The sequence below is a fragment of the Neofelis nebulosa genome, chromosome 5 (genome assembly GCF_028018385.1).
Source record: "Neofelis nebulosa isolate mNeoNeb1 chromosome 5, mNeoNeb1.pri, whole genome shotgun sequence".
In the NCBI taxonomy this organism is placed as follows: domain Eukaryota; kingdom Metazoa; phylum Chordata; class Mammalia; order Carnivora; family Felidae; genus Neofelis; species Neofelis nebulosa.
In genome coordinates this window covers 130,619,832-130,634,496 of record NC_080786.1, presented here as the reverse complement: position 1 = coordinate 130,634,496, position 14,665 = coordinate 130,619,832, and the positions used below count along the sequence as shown (strand labels likewise).

Here is a 14,665-nt window from a genome sequence, read left to right as displayed (position 1 = left end):
CCATAAAACAGTGGTCAGTCTGGACCCACGGAGGGAAGATTGGTCCAGTGCCAAAGGCTTGGGCCATGGAAGGTGTCTACTTAATTTATTCATCCACCTCCCTATTCCCTATTTACTTTCTATGTTAACAAAAGAACAATAATGTATCAATGACATCGTATTAGAGCTAGGTGTAATTTGAAAAACCATCTGACCCAAATGCTTCCTTTGCAAGATGGAGAAACTAAAACTAGATTAGCTAAATGGCCTTCTCAAGGTCACATATCTAGAACCCAGCCTCCTAAATCTATTATAAACATATTCTACTCTGCCCTGATCTCTGAAAATGAAACACAGTATCTCCAAAGCACGATGTGACTTTCAATGTTTAATATAAAAAAGTACAAATCCCCCAAATTATTTCCCCTATAAGACTCTAGAAAATGGTATTTGAAGGTCACTAGAAACTGACCATTTAGCAATAGCCAGTAATGTACAAACCTGCATACACTGAGTCAAATTCTGGGGGATGAAAACTAGAGAAAAATCCCGATGCAACCAGTGTTTGTTGTCAACACACAACGCTGAGATTTTTCTTATTTTAATCTTACGGTCTAAAGTAGTGCTAGAATATACATGTCAAAAAGATGCATATTGCATGTTAGGCTATTCTGACTGAAAGCTATTTATCTTATATGAAACTGCTTTGCTCAAGAAATAAAGAAGAATGACTTCTATTTGTTGATAAGATGGTGAGTTCTGATGATTCGGCACCATGCTGCTGCATGCTTATTTTTATCTATTCTCTACTCTGTGAATCATATCTTCTACAACCATGCTAAAGATTAAATGCACAACCTTCATGTACCTTGAATGATAAAGACCTTGAATATATGGTTATATAAAACTAAGATATTATTAAAAACAAATGTATGTCACAGTCACAGGTTAAAAAATAGTTAGCTGTGTGTGTGTGTGTGTGTGTGTGTGTGTGTGTGTAAGAATAAGGTATGCAAATTGGCCAGGATTTTATGCATGCATTTTATCTTGATCATTGAATAAAGCCAACTTGGGGAATGTCAATAAATTCCTAGTTTAGAGCTTCTTAGGTTGGGAACTGGGAAGTTTTGCTTGCCATTTTTTCAGTATAAAAATTGAGGAGAAGGGGCATCTGTTTCGAGGACGAGTTAAAATTTTGAGATGATGAAGGGAATACTACAAGCCCTATGTGAGCCTTTCATACATCTAGAAGGACCAAGAGGGTGGGACAGTAGAAACCTAATACTTAGAGCAAGAAATTTTCCTTTTCTCTTAGGCCAAAATAGATAGCATTGTACCCACTCTGACCTTGAGAATGTAAAGTGGATTAAAGTGTTTTAGGTCACTGCTTGACAGGAGGTAAAGGGGTTTCTCCTACAAGCTGTTAGAAGGGTTGGTGAGTGGTGTTAGCGCTGATTACAGGATTACCTCTGCATCAGGAGAATGACTTTGGGGTTCTGCAATCCCAGCAAGGCCAGTACCGAGATATTCTGAATTCACTCCCGTGTTGCATTAGAACTGAGCAGAATTAGGTCACTGGCTCCCTCAGCTGGGAATCTAGATGAGGATAGAAGAAGAAGAAAAACTGGGGTGAGACTCAGCTTTTGAAGGAGCAAAAGAGCAGAATCTGTTTATTTTGTGCACATTAGGGTTTCTCTATTTATCATCTGAATTTTAAAATGCTTTGTTTGCTTTGAATAAATATCCCCAGTAAGAACAGAGAATGTGTGTGTGTGTGTGTGTGTGTGTGTGTGTTGTTCATAAACACAACCTTCAAGACCCTTTTGCCTAGCTAATAAATGCCTCTTGCAAATAATAAGAAAGTTAACTGCTATTTATAGTAAATATTATCTCTTTATTCTGAACTTGTTCCTCTTTTCCCACATTTAGAGGCACTTTGATGTGTTTTAAAAGTGTGTCTATGAGAATGTGTACATTGTCCTCAGGGAAAATGGGTGATGGAAATATCTTGTTGTCCCTATAGCACAAAAATAATTAACTTTTAAATTGGAGGGAAAAAAAACAACTGAATAACCGCATAAGCACACTGTACGAGAAGCTGTGTATAATATATTTTAGTTAACTGCAACCTTTGTTTGCAGGGCTTGGTGAGGAGGAAAGGGGTGGGGCGGGTTGCGTGCCAGGATGTTGGCACCAGCTGTGGTCACAGCAGCTCCACATTGCTCAGCTATCCCCAGTTGTGCCTTCCTGCCTGCTTACCTGCCCAAAACGACGCAGGGCAAGAGGCGAAGCCCAGCCAGGAGCCTGGAACACGAGCTGCCAGCGGGGAGATTTGTAGTTCTGCCAAGCAGCAGTCCAGCAGTTGACCTGACAGCGTGCCAGGGTAGCTTGGTGCCCTAGCCCCTGACATGCATGCCTGGTGTTTCCAACCCGCTTGCCATATGATTTGAATCTAGATTCAAGAAAGGTACAGCTTTTAAGAAAAGATATGCTAACCATCCACATATACACACTAGAGAAGGCACACAGCCATTTTATTCCTATGTACTTATGTTTATAAATTGTTAAATTAAAAAAAATACGTATTTCTAGTCAGAGCTGTCGGGCTTTATGCAATTCAATTTCTTCAGATTACTCTTCAGTTTTACTGCCCCTCCCCCAAAACCAAGATTTAATTTACAATCGATGCCATATTCCATATGATACACAAAACAACAAAATGAAATGTAAACGTGTTTACTCTTCTATCAGAGAACCACTCCCAGAGTAAAAAGCCCGCGGAATTTTAACTTCAGTCACCTAAGGAACTTGTAATGTGCTTGTTTTTACATTGTACTATGTTTGTGTACTAGGGGTGACTTTGTGAGGATGACCCTGGTCAAACAGGACTGAATCCTCTGTTACCAAGTGCCTTCCCAAAGCCCCTAGTTCTGTGCTTTGCATTGAGTGGATGGTTTACAAGTACAATGAATCATCATTGAGTGAGGGGCTGAAGAGTTTTATAAATCATAGGCAAACGTTTTTCTGATTGTAAAGCTTTAAGTCCCTGGTAACCCCACCCCGCACATAAAAGTTTTTTAGTAGGCAGATGGGTGTTTGTGTGTGTGGTCAAAATGTGTGTTATGTATATGCTAACCACGTGTGCCTGTATATGCACAAGTACATATGAGCACTTTTCTAGAGGGCAGTAATGTAAAAGCTATCAAGTTTGAAATGTGCAAACTTTTGTATCCACAAATTTGATTAACTTCAACATATAAATGTGTAAAAATACTAGCTAAATTACTAGTACTTTTAATTAAGTGTGAACTTCCAGTAATAATTAATTGTTAAATTAATTAGTATATGCAAACAATAAAGTAGAATGAAGATATTAAGAGAATGTAATGCATACTGATATAAAAATATGTCCAAAACATATTAAAATAGTACAAGCAAATTGTAAATCAGTGACATGCAGGGTAACCTTATTTTTGTCAAATAAGCTTTAAAATAATGAAATTAGGTGTTTTTTTTTTTTCACTATACCAAGTAATTTAATCTATAAGAAAAATGAAACTCATTTCCCAAGGCCCATAATTAAGCAGTATGTAATGATAGTTTTTGATCTTATTTAAAAGATTCTTATCAAAATTGCCCAGTATGACAACTCAACCAATGGTAAATATTTCTTGGGACCAAAGCCTTCCACAAGGGCGTCTGATTGCCCAGAGTGGCATCTGTGCTGGTTCTGAGTGATTAGCTCTTAGGGGAGTTTGCCTCTGACCTTCTTGAAGCAGCCAGCATGCTGGAAGTGGAAGGTGCTTCAGATGTGAGTGAAAAGATTCACCCCCTGGCCCACATTTCATTACAAGGTGGACTAGGATGTTAAGATGCAAAGAGAGCAGTGCAAAAAGAGGGAGATCATTTCAGCTCCTGTGTTCTCGTGGCCTCCAGAAAACAATAGCAACTGGTTATTCCAGGAAGGGACTCTTGTTTTTAATTTGGGATTTTTCTAAAAGGTAGGTTAGTAGTTAAATGAAATGAATACCAAAAATTCGTTATAATTATAAAATCAACATGTTCAGATAATGTAAGGATGTGCTTAAAACAAACTCAGAAACAACTACAAGTTGTGCCGTGTTGTCTACTGAATGCTCCTCCTTGGACAACACTGCACATGTACAAATAAATGCAGCTGTTGTTACCTGGAGAATGCCTGAGTTTTATTCTGAATGACTCAAGTGGGGCTCCAACATGAGGGTGAGGTTTTGAGCCATCCTCAAAGAGGATGACATAACTTTGGCTTTTTCTCTTTGGAGACAGCACCAGTAGAGAAAAAGAGGATAGTAATTCAAAAAGCCAAGAGGCATATTCATTTGAATTTCAACAACATTTCTTATTTGATCTCTAGTCCCTATTTCCTTTAATTAATCTGAACATCACGTTCTTTTTATTTAAAAAATATGTTTATTGAGCACTTTCCCCGGCCAGGCATCTTCCTATGCCCTCTAGATTGCATTATGTTATAATGAAACAGAAGCCCAAAGGAGGCAGAAGCATCATACCTAAGACACACAAGACAGTAAAGTTAAAATCTGAAATATTTGGGTAAAGAAACCTGAGAAAGAAACCTATGTGAATATAGGACAGATTTCTCTCTTTAGAATATGAGAACTTTTCTCCACCATTAGGATTTAGTTTGATTTCCTTAAAGCTTTCTTCACTTTTAGTATAATTGAAATTGCCTATATTTAATTAATTAAATGTCACAATTCCAATATAATTATTTTATGAATAATTATATTAGCTGTCTTCTGTTTTAATCACCATGCCACTTTTTATCTTTATTGATGACTATCTTAAAATGTTGAACCATGGGCTTTACACAATTCCATAAACATTTTGGTAAGAAATAAAATATTTTAATATTCAGATTAGCTCTTTATGACAAAATATTTCCTCAATTTTTTCTTAACATAATTATTTTATTTTCATTATATACAGTACAGAACTGTTTGGGGCTGCTTTCTGGCCTTCTGAGTATTCCTGCTGTTAACTGGCAGCGATAAGAGACACCCTTTTTCAAATTATTTAATAATTCCCCAATATACCCAGATTTGAAAATGTATAGTCTTTGGAGTATTTGCAAACCATTCAGGGGCTTATTGAAAAACTGTACCATTTTATTTTTTTGTTTTGTTTTGTTTTTTATTAAAACACAAAACATTATGGTGATGTGAGAAATAAAGAGGAAATCTATCTAAAATTTTAACACTTTCATTTGTGAATTATATACATATGCCTATATGCTGTCACATAATGTTGATAATAGAATACTTAATCATATATACTGATTTTTTTTTATATTAAGCAAAGATGCATTCATATCTCATAATGGTAAGTCTATAATTTTGGAGGCAAACTGTCCCTTATTCCAATGTGTTATTTGCCTGGTTAGCTCAGATGATTGGACCATGGGCCAAAACCGAAGAAGGTTATCAGTTAGCATCAGGTCTAGGTAGGTCAGTTAGCTTTACTCTGTTTCACGGGCACATGAAGGGACTAAATTATTTAGAAAGAAAATATGGATATATTAGCATGAATTCATCCCCTGTGCTGGAAAAACTATCCATAGCACTAGACCTAGGTTTGTGCCAATCCCGAAGTCATTAGTGTCAAAATGGAAAAAAACAAAAACAAAACAAAAAAAGAAGAAAAGGAAAACCTTGACCTCCAAACACAAAAACTGAATACTATATAGCTTTCATTCCCATAATATAACATAATGGCCTGCCTTTTCTTTTTATAGTTACAGTTGAGGGGCTCTAGCTGATCACCTGCCTGAAATTATTGCTAGCCTGGTGGGAAGTGTTTGAGGACGCATAGTCATGTTTTCACTTCACTAGGAAATCATTTAGCAAATTACTGCTGTTCTGGAAATTACTGTGCTGCATAACTTTCATACTGAGAAACTATTTCCTTTTTCCATAGAAATTGCAGATAAAAGGTTTCTACAATAAATAATCTGTATTTAAAACAAACCAATTCTTGGGGCGCCTGGGTGGCGCAGTCGGTTAAGCGTCTGACTTCAGCCAGGTCACGATCTCGCGGTCCGTGAGTTCGAGCCCCGCGTCAGGCTCTGGGCTGATGGCTCGGAGCCTGGAGCCTGTTTCCGATTCTGTGTCTCCCTCTCTCTCTGCCCCTCCCCCGTTCATGCTCTGTCTCTCTCTGTCCCAAAAATAAATAAAAAGCGTTGAAAAAAATAAATAAATAAATAAAAATAAAACAAACCAATTCCTAGAATTGAGAGAATGTGATATAGCATTTCTCGTGTGAAACTAAAAACAAACAAATACATTTTATTACCAATATTAAAAAATGACATAGTCTCTGTTAAAGTCAGATTTTCATTTATTGTTTGTTTTCTTCGTTACCCTTTGAGGTGAATGGACACAGCCTTCTGAGGAGGAAATAACAAGCTAAGTACTTATCTTTTGAAAGGAAAAGAGCTGGTTTTGGAAATCAGAGTTCTTTAAGTCTAAATGCTATATCTTAAAGAGGACCCACAATCAGTAATCAATCTAAATAGAACACAGTATTGGGAGCAGTTTTTATTATGCCAAGCTCCGTTTAAAATGTCAGTCTGAAGGGAATTAACTCTGTTCTTTTAATTTTGTGTTGAGGTGATAGGCCCAAATACAATCTGGGGAAATATGGCTCAGCTCACACTCCAAATATGGTGAATCACTGCTGATGTAGCAGGAAGCATTACAAAAGGACTAATTTCTCCGGCCTTTTCCAGAAACACTTGGATAATGAAACTCAGAGCTTGTTCTTTCATTTCAGTGGCAATAAGATACAAAAGCAGAGGCAGGGGAGCTAGATGTTCTTCAGAGAATGAGGTCCCATTTCATCGCTGTCTTTTCATAGCAGAAGGGCTTGGAAACAAAACCTAACGACCCTTATTCACAAACACTAATGAAGTTAAGAAGATTCCTCCTAAACTTAAAAAGTTGCTAAGACTAACTAACAAAGAGAAAATGTTTCATAGAGGCTAAAATTTTTAAATAACAATCTCAACTGATACATATTAAAATTAAAGCTCCTTATACCTAGAAGTAGTTAAAACATCACCAGACTTAAATATCTGATTCTTGAATCCACACTTCAATAAAGTTGTGGCATGGGGATCCTGATTTCGGCTCAGGTCATCATCTCACGATCTATCTTGAGATGAAGCTCTGAGTTGGGCTCAGCACTGGATTTGGAGCCTGCTTAAGATTCTCTCTCTCCCTCTCCCTTTGCCCCTCCCCACTAACTCTTTCTCTCCTTCTCTCTCTCTCTCTCTCTCTCAATAAAAAGAATAAATAAAAAAAAAATAAAGTTGTGGCAAATATAGCAAAGGTTCAGAATAATGGCATAAACATTTTATTGTTGCAAATTAAAGCTTTGAGGAAAAGGTTAAAAGAACTGTTATGATTCATTTTGAAGATGAGTAGACTAAAATGATCTTTATCCTTTTCCCCAACCTTTCTCAACCTGTGTTCCTCATCCAAACCACAGAATACAAAAAATGTGACTCTTTTCTCCATTCTTCCATGGATGCTATGTAAAAGAGTACCATTCTAGATACATTGAAGTTAATTCATTACATACAAGGATGCCTCAGGGCACCAGAGCTCAATTCTTTCCCATAAAGGATGTTGATAACAATTGGATACACAGTAGAACATAATGTTGACAAGATATCTGGAGCCTAGAAACTGCATTTAAAAAGCAGGATATTTGTAGAGAAGACAAGGGGTGGATTTCTTAAAGATAAATTACTTAGCATTTTACTTTTTAAAAGTCTATTGAGGAAAATTACAGTTTCCTTCTTCCAGGATTTTGAAGTTGGGATTTATTTTCTCCTCACTAGAATAGGATGAAGTACATAGTCTCTGACAGCAGAGGTCTTGTCCCACCCTGAAATGTATGTGTTTGGTTCTTCCAAAGTGGAGTTACTCACATCGTGCAAAGTGGGGAAGCTCTGGGGTTAGAAGGGGAAAGAGCTAGCCATGCTGATATTGCTGACAGGTGGTGACCTAAGATACATCTCCTCCCTGAGGACCCCATCTCATGATGCAGAGAAACACACATTTACTGGTGTCAGGGAAGTCATACAAAGAAACTTTGCATTGACAAAGAGAACATTGATGCTGAAGGATTCTTGAGAAGAGTAACACTTTATAGTGCTGCTTAGGTTCTTTAAAAATACTTTCTGGGGTACCTGGGTAGCTCAACCAGTTGAGGACTCTGGCTCTTGATTTTGGCTCAGGTCATGATCTCACAGTTCATGATTTCGAGCCCCACATCAGGCTCTGCACTGACAGTTTGGAGCCTGCTTGAGATTCTCTCTCTCTCTCTCTCTCTCTCTCTCTCTCTGGCCCTCCCCTCCTCATGTTCTCTCTCTCTCTCTCTCTCTCTCTCTCTCTCTCTCTCTCTCTCTCTCAAAATTTATAAACATGAAAAATATTACAAAAAAGTAAATATATATTTTGTTACATCTCTAATATCAATTTTTTTTCAAAGAAACTGTCTGTGGAATCTAGAATACTACTGTGATAACAGAGTCACCAATCTGAATATAAATAATTGTTATCCAGAACTACAAAGATGTAGAAGACAAACCAAACAATTCAGATCCAATGAAAATGGTGGTGTTTTACTATCTAAAAGCAACCTGGTTCTTATGCTGATTTTTCTGTTGAATGCAAACATAGGAAAATCTGAGTGCTTTAAGTTTTATTAGTTAAATTCCAAGTAATTGAAGTCTAACTGTACATTGCTGCCCACAGAGATTTTTTTTCATTAATCTACATTATCATGATTCTAGAATTGTTCACAAAGATCACCATTGAGGTGTATTGTACAGTTAAACTACAAAAGACTTTTTCTAATGTTACTTTAAGGAGTATTTGGACAAGGCATCAGTCAAACTGTGGATACAATCTGCTTTCTCTGGCAACTTATCATTAATGTAAAATGAGAGTCCATATTGATCTTTGCTTATGCAAGCAGTTCACATGAATCCCACAAAACTGCAAGTGAGCAAAAAAGAGGGCAAACTTTATCTTCTAGGATATCCAGGCTTGAATATCTGAGTGTAAATATCTCTTTAATAATAAACAAATAACATTGTTTACTTATGGAAGTTTCAAATGTAATGAAGTCAAGGTTGGTACAGTTAAAATGGCTCAAAGATGAATGAGTGCATGAATAAAACTTGTCTTGGCTTCTCCTAACTACTGCCCTCTTTTCCATTTACAGCTATTCAAGAGCAAGAAAATGAATCTGTGCCCCTATCCTTAAGCCCAGACATCTCCTTAAATAAGTCACAGTTAGAGGACTGCCCAAGGGACTCTGGTTGTTATATCTCATCAGAAAATTCAGATAATGGCAAAGAAGATGTGGAGTCTGAAAATCTCTCTGACATGGTACAGAAGATTACTATCACAGAGCCAAGTGACTGAATACACATTCTCAACTTTGTATCTACAGACACATTCCACTTTAATTCTATTTGAGCTAAAAGATCAAATAGGAGAGAAAGAGAAGTATTTGTGAATACAACCTGAAGTTAAACTATTTTAATCAGAATGGTTTTACACAAAAGTTCATGTCTCCAACATTCCCAATTATTGTAAATAGTATGTATATTTATTATTTTGAATGCTACATGTTAATATTTCATTTGCCTGTATGAGAAGAGGTATGGTGTAAGTCTTTGGTGTGTGTGAGATAAGATTTATTCATCTTTATTTTCTAAGTGCAACATGAAAAATTCTGCAGTGAAAAACTCATTTTTTCATCCCTGCCAGTTTTGAACTTATGTACGTTATTGAACAAATAGTAATGGAGCGAGTATCTGTGTAACCAATTGTCCAAGCAGCAGTTACACTCATTTTTATACTTAATAGGAAAGTGTGAGTTGACACTGGAGACATTTTCTCTTGATCCAGAGTGGGGTTTTAGTAATTATTTTTTATCGATTTCTTCACTGTTATCTGGTATAAAGGAAGAGTTAACAAGATGCTGTCAATTCTTATTTAGTAAAACTAATTTTAATAATTGTACAGATGTTTCATTTTCAATTATAAATATTTTAAATTTTGAAATAGCCTAATTTTAATAATAAAAAGAACTACGTGCATTTACTCTTTTCCACACGAGTGGTGCTTAAGGTATTTTTTAATGTTTTGACTTCTAGACAAAATATCTCTTGCCATACAAGGTTTTATAGTCTCTCTCTCTCTCTCTCTCTCTCTCTCTCTCCATATATATATATATATATATATATATATATATATATATATATATGAATCCCACAAAACTGCAAGTGAGCAAAAAAAAGGGCAAACTTTATCTTCTAGGATAGCCAGGCTTGAATATCTGAGTGTAAATATCTCTTTAATAATAAACAAATACATTGTTTACTTATGGAAACAATATATATTGTTACATATATTATTTTAATATGTATAATATTTTATTATATATATATATATAATTTCCAAATCAATCAACACTTCAATCTGTCTCCTCCTGATAGATCTGTGTCATCCAACTTCCTGAATACTTCTATGTCTTAGTCAGCTAAGGCTGTGTAACAAAATACCACAGATTGGGTGGCTTAAACAATAGAAATTTAATTTCTTACAGTTCTGGAGGCCAAAAGTCCAAGATGGGGCTGCAGCATGGGTGGACTTTAATGAGAGCTCTTCCTGGCTTACAGATAGCTACCTTCTCACTGTGTCCTCACACATCAGAAACAGTAAGCTTTCTGGTGTTTTTTCTTAGAAGGGCACTGGTCCAATCATGAAGGCCCCACCCTTACAGCCTTATTTAAACTAATTATCTCCTCAAAACCCCATCTATAAATACCATACACTGGTACCATACACTGGGGGTGAGAGCTTCAACATATGAACTTTGTGGGGAGAGGGGTCCAGTTCAGCCCATAACACTCTAGAAGCTTCAACTCAACATACCTAAATCTTTGATTTTCTCTACAAATTTTCCTCTCCTTTTTTATTCCAAACAAAGCTCTCTCTTTAATGGCACCAATACCCAGTTACCCAAAACAGAAAATCATTTCTCACTTCATCTCACTCATACATTTCTCATACAGATTCAATATGTAATCAAGTCTGACCTCTAGATGTGCTCTGCCATTCATGGCTTTCTATCCATTCCCATGGCTACTGTATTGCTTTGGAATGTCATTATCTCATATATTAAATAGTGCAATGGCTTTCCAACTCACCCCTGTTCTACCTGTGCCCTACCTTTTAATCCATCCTCCCAACAGCTTCCAGAAAGATCTAACTTGTATATCAAATCATGTACTTCCAGCTTGAAATTTTTTTTAGCTCCTCACTATCTTTAGTATAATATTTAAACTTTCCTCCAAGATACATAAGGTTCTTCACAACCATTTTTTTTTACCTAACCTACGAGTTGTATTTTCCTCTCCTTTCTCTCATTCTACACTCTGCAGCCATAACAATCTAGTTGCAATTCTACAAATTCACTATTTCTTTTGTGACTTTTCTTATGCTATTTATTTTCCTGGAGTGGCTACTATGAATTTCTACGTCTAGGAGCCTCCCTCTGTTTTTCCTCTTAAGACACATCACAAAAGTCACTTACTCTGTGAAGTGTTCCATGATTTCCTTCGGTGTACTTCTCTGTGTTTCCATAGCAACTTGTATCTCTGTTGGTTATGGCACTTAACATATTATACTTTATCTATTTGAAAGGCACTTGCCCTTCCACAACACTGTGATCTTTTTGTGAAAGAGATCCCTGGTGCCTGGTACAATACTGGGTACAGAATGGGAACTTAGGAAATGTTTGCTGAAGTGCATTGAATGGAATTATTCCCATATAACAATTCTATATTTATGTTTAAATCAATGTACTTAGTCTATAGGTAAATGCCTGCCAAAGTGATCTAAAAGTTTCTTAAATATGTAAAACACAATACTTTAGGAAAAATCAGGAAACACAAAATGTTATTTCAAATGCTGGGAGACAATACTACACTGTTAATCTCTAGTGTATTTTTCCAGATCCATGAGATTTAATCCTATATGCAGCGCCCAGGTCAGGAGTAAATCACATGCCTACTTCTATTCTCCCCTCTCCACAGCAGGAAATAGTGTTTCAGTTTCAACCCTCTAACATGCTTCTTGCATCATGGCCCCACTGCTGGCCATGGTCAGCACTCCAAATAGATTATTCTAGGACCTCCTTGGACACTGCGTAGCCACTGACCATAATTTTTAAATTTTCATCAACCTGCTGCCTCAGGGAGTTCCAGAGAGTACAGCTTCTTTATGAAGATACCAAGAAATTGTAGGTTAGGAACCATCTAAGGAACCGCTTAAATGTAAAATGGTGGAAATTGCTGGTGAAATGTCCTCAGCCATGATTTCTATCCTTTTAAAATGAATATCTGGTATCCGGTCAAGGATTTATGGAAACACTTATGAGCAGAAATGCCACAAAGGCCATGAGGAGATTGAAGAAGAAGAGAGACTGGATTCCATGAGGTTCAAGTTACCAGAAGGATGACCCCATCACATAGCACAGCACTGAAAAGGATACCTGTAGCCATAGACACCACACTAAAGAGAGTACTGCTGCCTTCATTTCACAAACTGGATCCCTGAAGCTCATTTTCCTTAGGTTTTTCTCTCAACTATGGAAGCTGGATAAAGAGGAGTGAAAAGGCAAGACATAGTTCATCCAAGGCTGTGAGGCAGTTGAGAGACTTAGAGCTTCCACTGTCCTTGACTAGAAGATAGACAAGAATCTGAGCCTTTCAAGAGTGGATGTGAAGATGGTTAGAAAGTTGACATTTTAATGGTTACCAGATGATCACACTGGTTCTAGGTTGAAACCTGGTTTCAAGAGAGTCCCAGTCTTGTTCATTTATTTGCTCCCCAAGACATATATGCTCCCCAAGACTATGCCAATAAAGGCCCTTTGGCTCAGATAATCTGCATTAAAATCTTGCCATAGTCTCTCACTGGAACAAGCTGAGTCTTTCAGTACAGAAATGTTGTAAAACTGTTCTGGGATGCAATGATTATTCTGATCCCAGGAATCAGAAATTACAAATTCAAGAATGATGTGAAGTATGCATGGCTAGAGAAATTTTATTCTAAGTATGGATAAAATCCTTATAATAATTTTTTGATAATAAGAACAAAAATGAGATCATTTAAATTCTCCCCCCTCATCCAATTCTTTTCCTGATATAAGTACCAATATATCTTAACCCTGAAATTGTTATCAGAAGCTTTTCTTTTTTATCAGTTACATTTCTAAGATAATGAGTTAAGAAATAAAATAACTTTTAAAACTTCTAAAGTGATAGCTAAAGATTATCAGGTTTTAGACAACATCCAGTTCACTGAGGTTAGTCAAGCGCTTTGCAACTTCCTGTGTGAGGCCAAATTGATGACATTTCATGTTGAGAAACTTCCGTTACAGGCCTAAGTTCTGAGAAAAATAACATGAAGAAATTTTAGATACTCTGTCACGCCACACACACACACACACACACACACACACACACACACATGCTTCCATTCCCCCCCCACCACCAAAGAAAACTGTGTAACTAATCAGCATGCACACTTCAAGAACTCCTTCCTAAAGTGGGAAGTCATGCTAAAATTATGTAAAGGTTGAGAGAAAAATGAATAGGGACTAAATATAGGTAAAAGAACAGCAGTTTCTAAATTTGACCAGGTTTTCTGCCTACAGAACTAAGATGGAAGTAACCCTTACTTTAGGCTACCTCCTATCTTACCATTGAATTCATCTGATCACACCCAATGTTGACCCAGAGGTCCTGGTTTGAGGATTATGTGACTTTGGGTGGATCACTTATCCTCCAAGCTTTTTTTTTTTTTTCCCTCCTCTGTGAAATACAAATACTATAATACTAATATTTCATATTTCTGTGTTGATTAAATGAGATAATGTGTGCAAAACACTCAGCACAGTGCATGCACTGCATGCATAAAAACTAATATCTGAACATAAAATAAAAGTAGTGGATACACTACCATAGGACGGGCTTAGGCTCGTACTAATTGAAATTCTTCAGACCCAGATTGTACGAGGGCTAGGACAACTGTGTCTTCCAGTAGCAATGAGAATCAGCTGATTCACCAGAACTTCACAGATAAATGACTGTTTTGTCCTGACAGAATATTTCTTTGTTGAGTTATGACAGTTTAGGAAGAGGCTGTATGGTATTTAGCTTTGACTCCTCACTCTTGACACAAAATAGGAATAATCACTTTTGAGGACTGAATGATTGAATATATAATTAAATGCCCACATTAATTAATTAAATAACATAAAACAAGATTTGGGGTTATTACTTTTATTACTGCATCTTGGGCCCAGGTCTTTACAATATGGAGTCACAGCTGACTGTGCAATAGCCCACACAGAAGCCCTTAGAAAGACACCTTAACTGTAGATTTTCACATATTTACAAAGCTTACAGGCATTTAGGCAAATGACCTGCCATGGGAAAAATCACAGCACAGAGGAAAATATGAGCTTTTCATTATTCTCCCTTTCTTTCTTCATCATGCAAACTTCTCACATTTGAATTACCAACAGTCTGACTATTAGG

The 14,665-nt window shown here is 36.7% G+C and overlaps 1 protein-coding gene and 1 long non-coding RNA gene across 7 annotated transcripts in view; one reads left to right on the top strand and one right to left on the bottom strand.

The window, feature by feature from the left end:
* SAMSN1 (SAM domain, SH3 domain and nuclear localization signals 1) overlaps window positions 1-10,157 on the top strand; it is a 140,613-nt gene extending 130,456 nt beyond the window's left edge. For all 4 annotated transcript variants that reach the window (XM_058731754.1, XM_058731755.1, XM_058731756.1 and 1 more), the window contains one exon: window positions 9,271-10,157. In XM_058731754.1, coding sequence (XP_058587737.1) covers window positions 9,271-9,473 — 203 coding nt within the window. In that variant the 3' untranslated portion in view covers window positions 9,474-10,157. The remainder of the gene's footprint in view (window positions 1-9,270) is intronic.
* Window positions 769-14,665, bottom strand: part of LOC131512704 (uncharacterized) — a 102,786-nt gene continuing 88,889 nt past the window's right edge. For 2 of the 3 annotated variants that reach the window (XR_009262253.1, XR_009262254.1), the window contains 2 exons: window positions 2,239-2,431; window positions 769-1,575 (listed from right to left, as the gene is read on the bottom strand). This is a non-coding gene — a long non-coding RNA (uncharacterized LOC131512704). The remainder of the gene's footprint in view (window positions 1,576-2,238; window positions 2,432-14,665) is intronic. The other variant, XR_009262255.1, reaches the window with a different exon arrangement.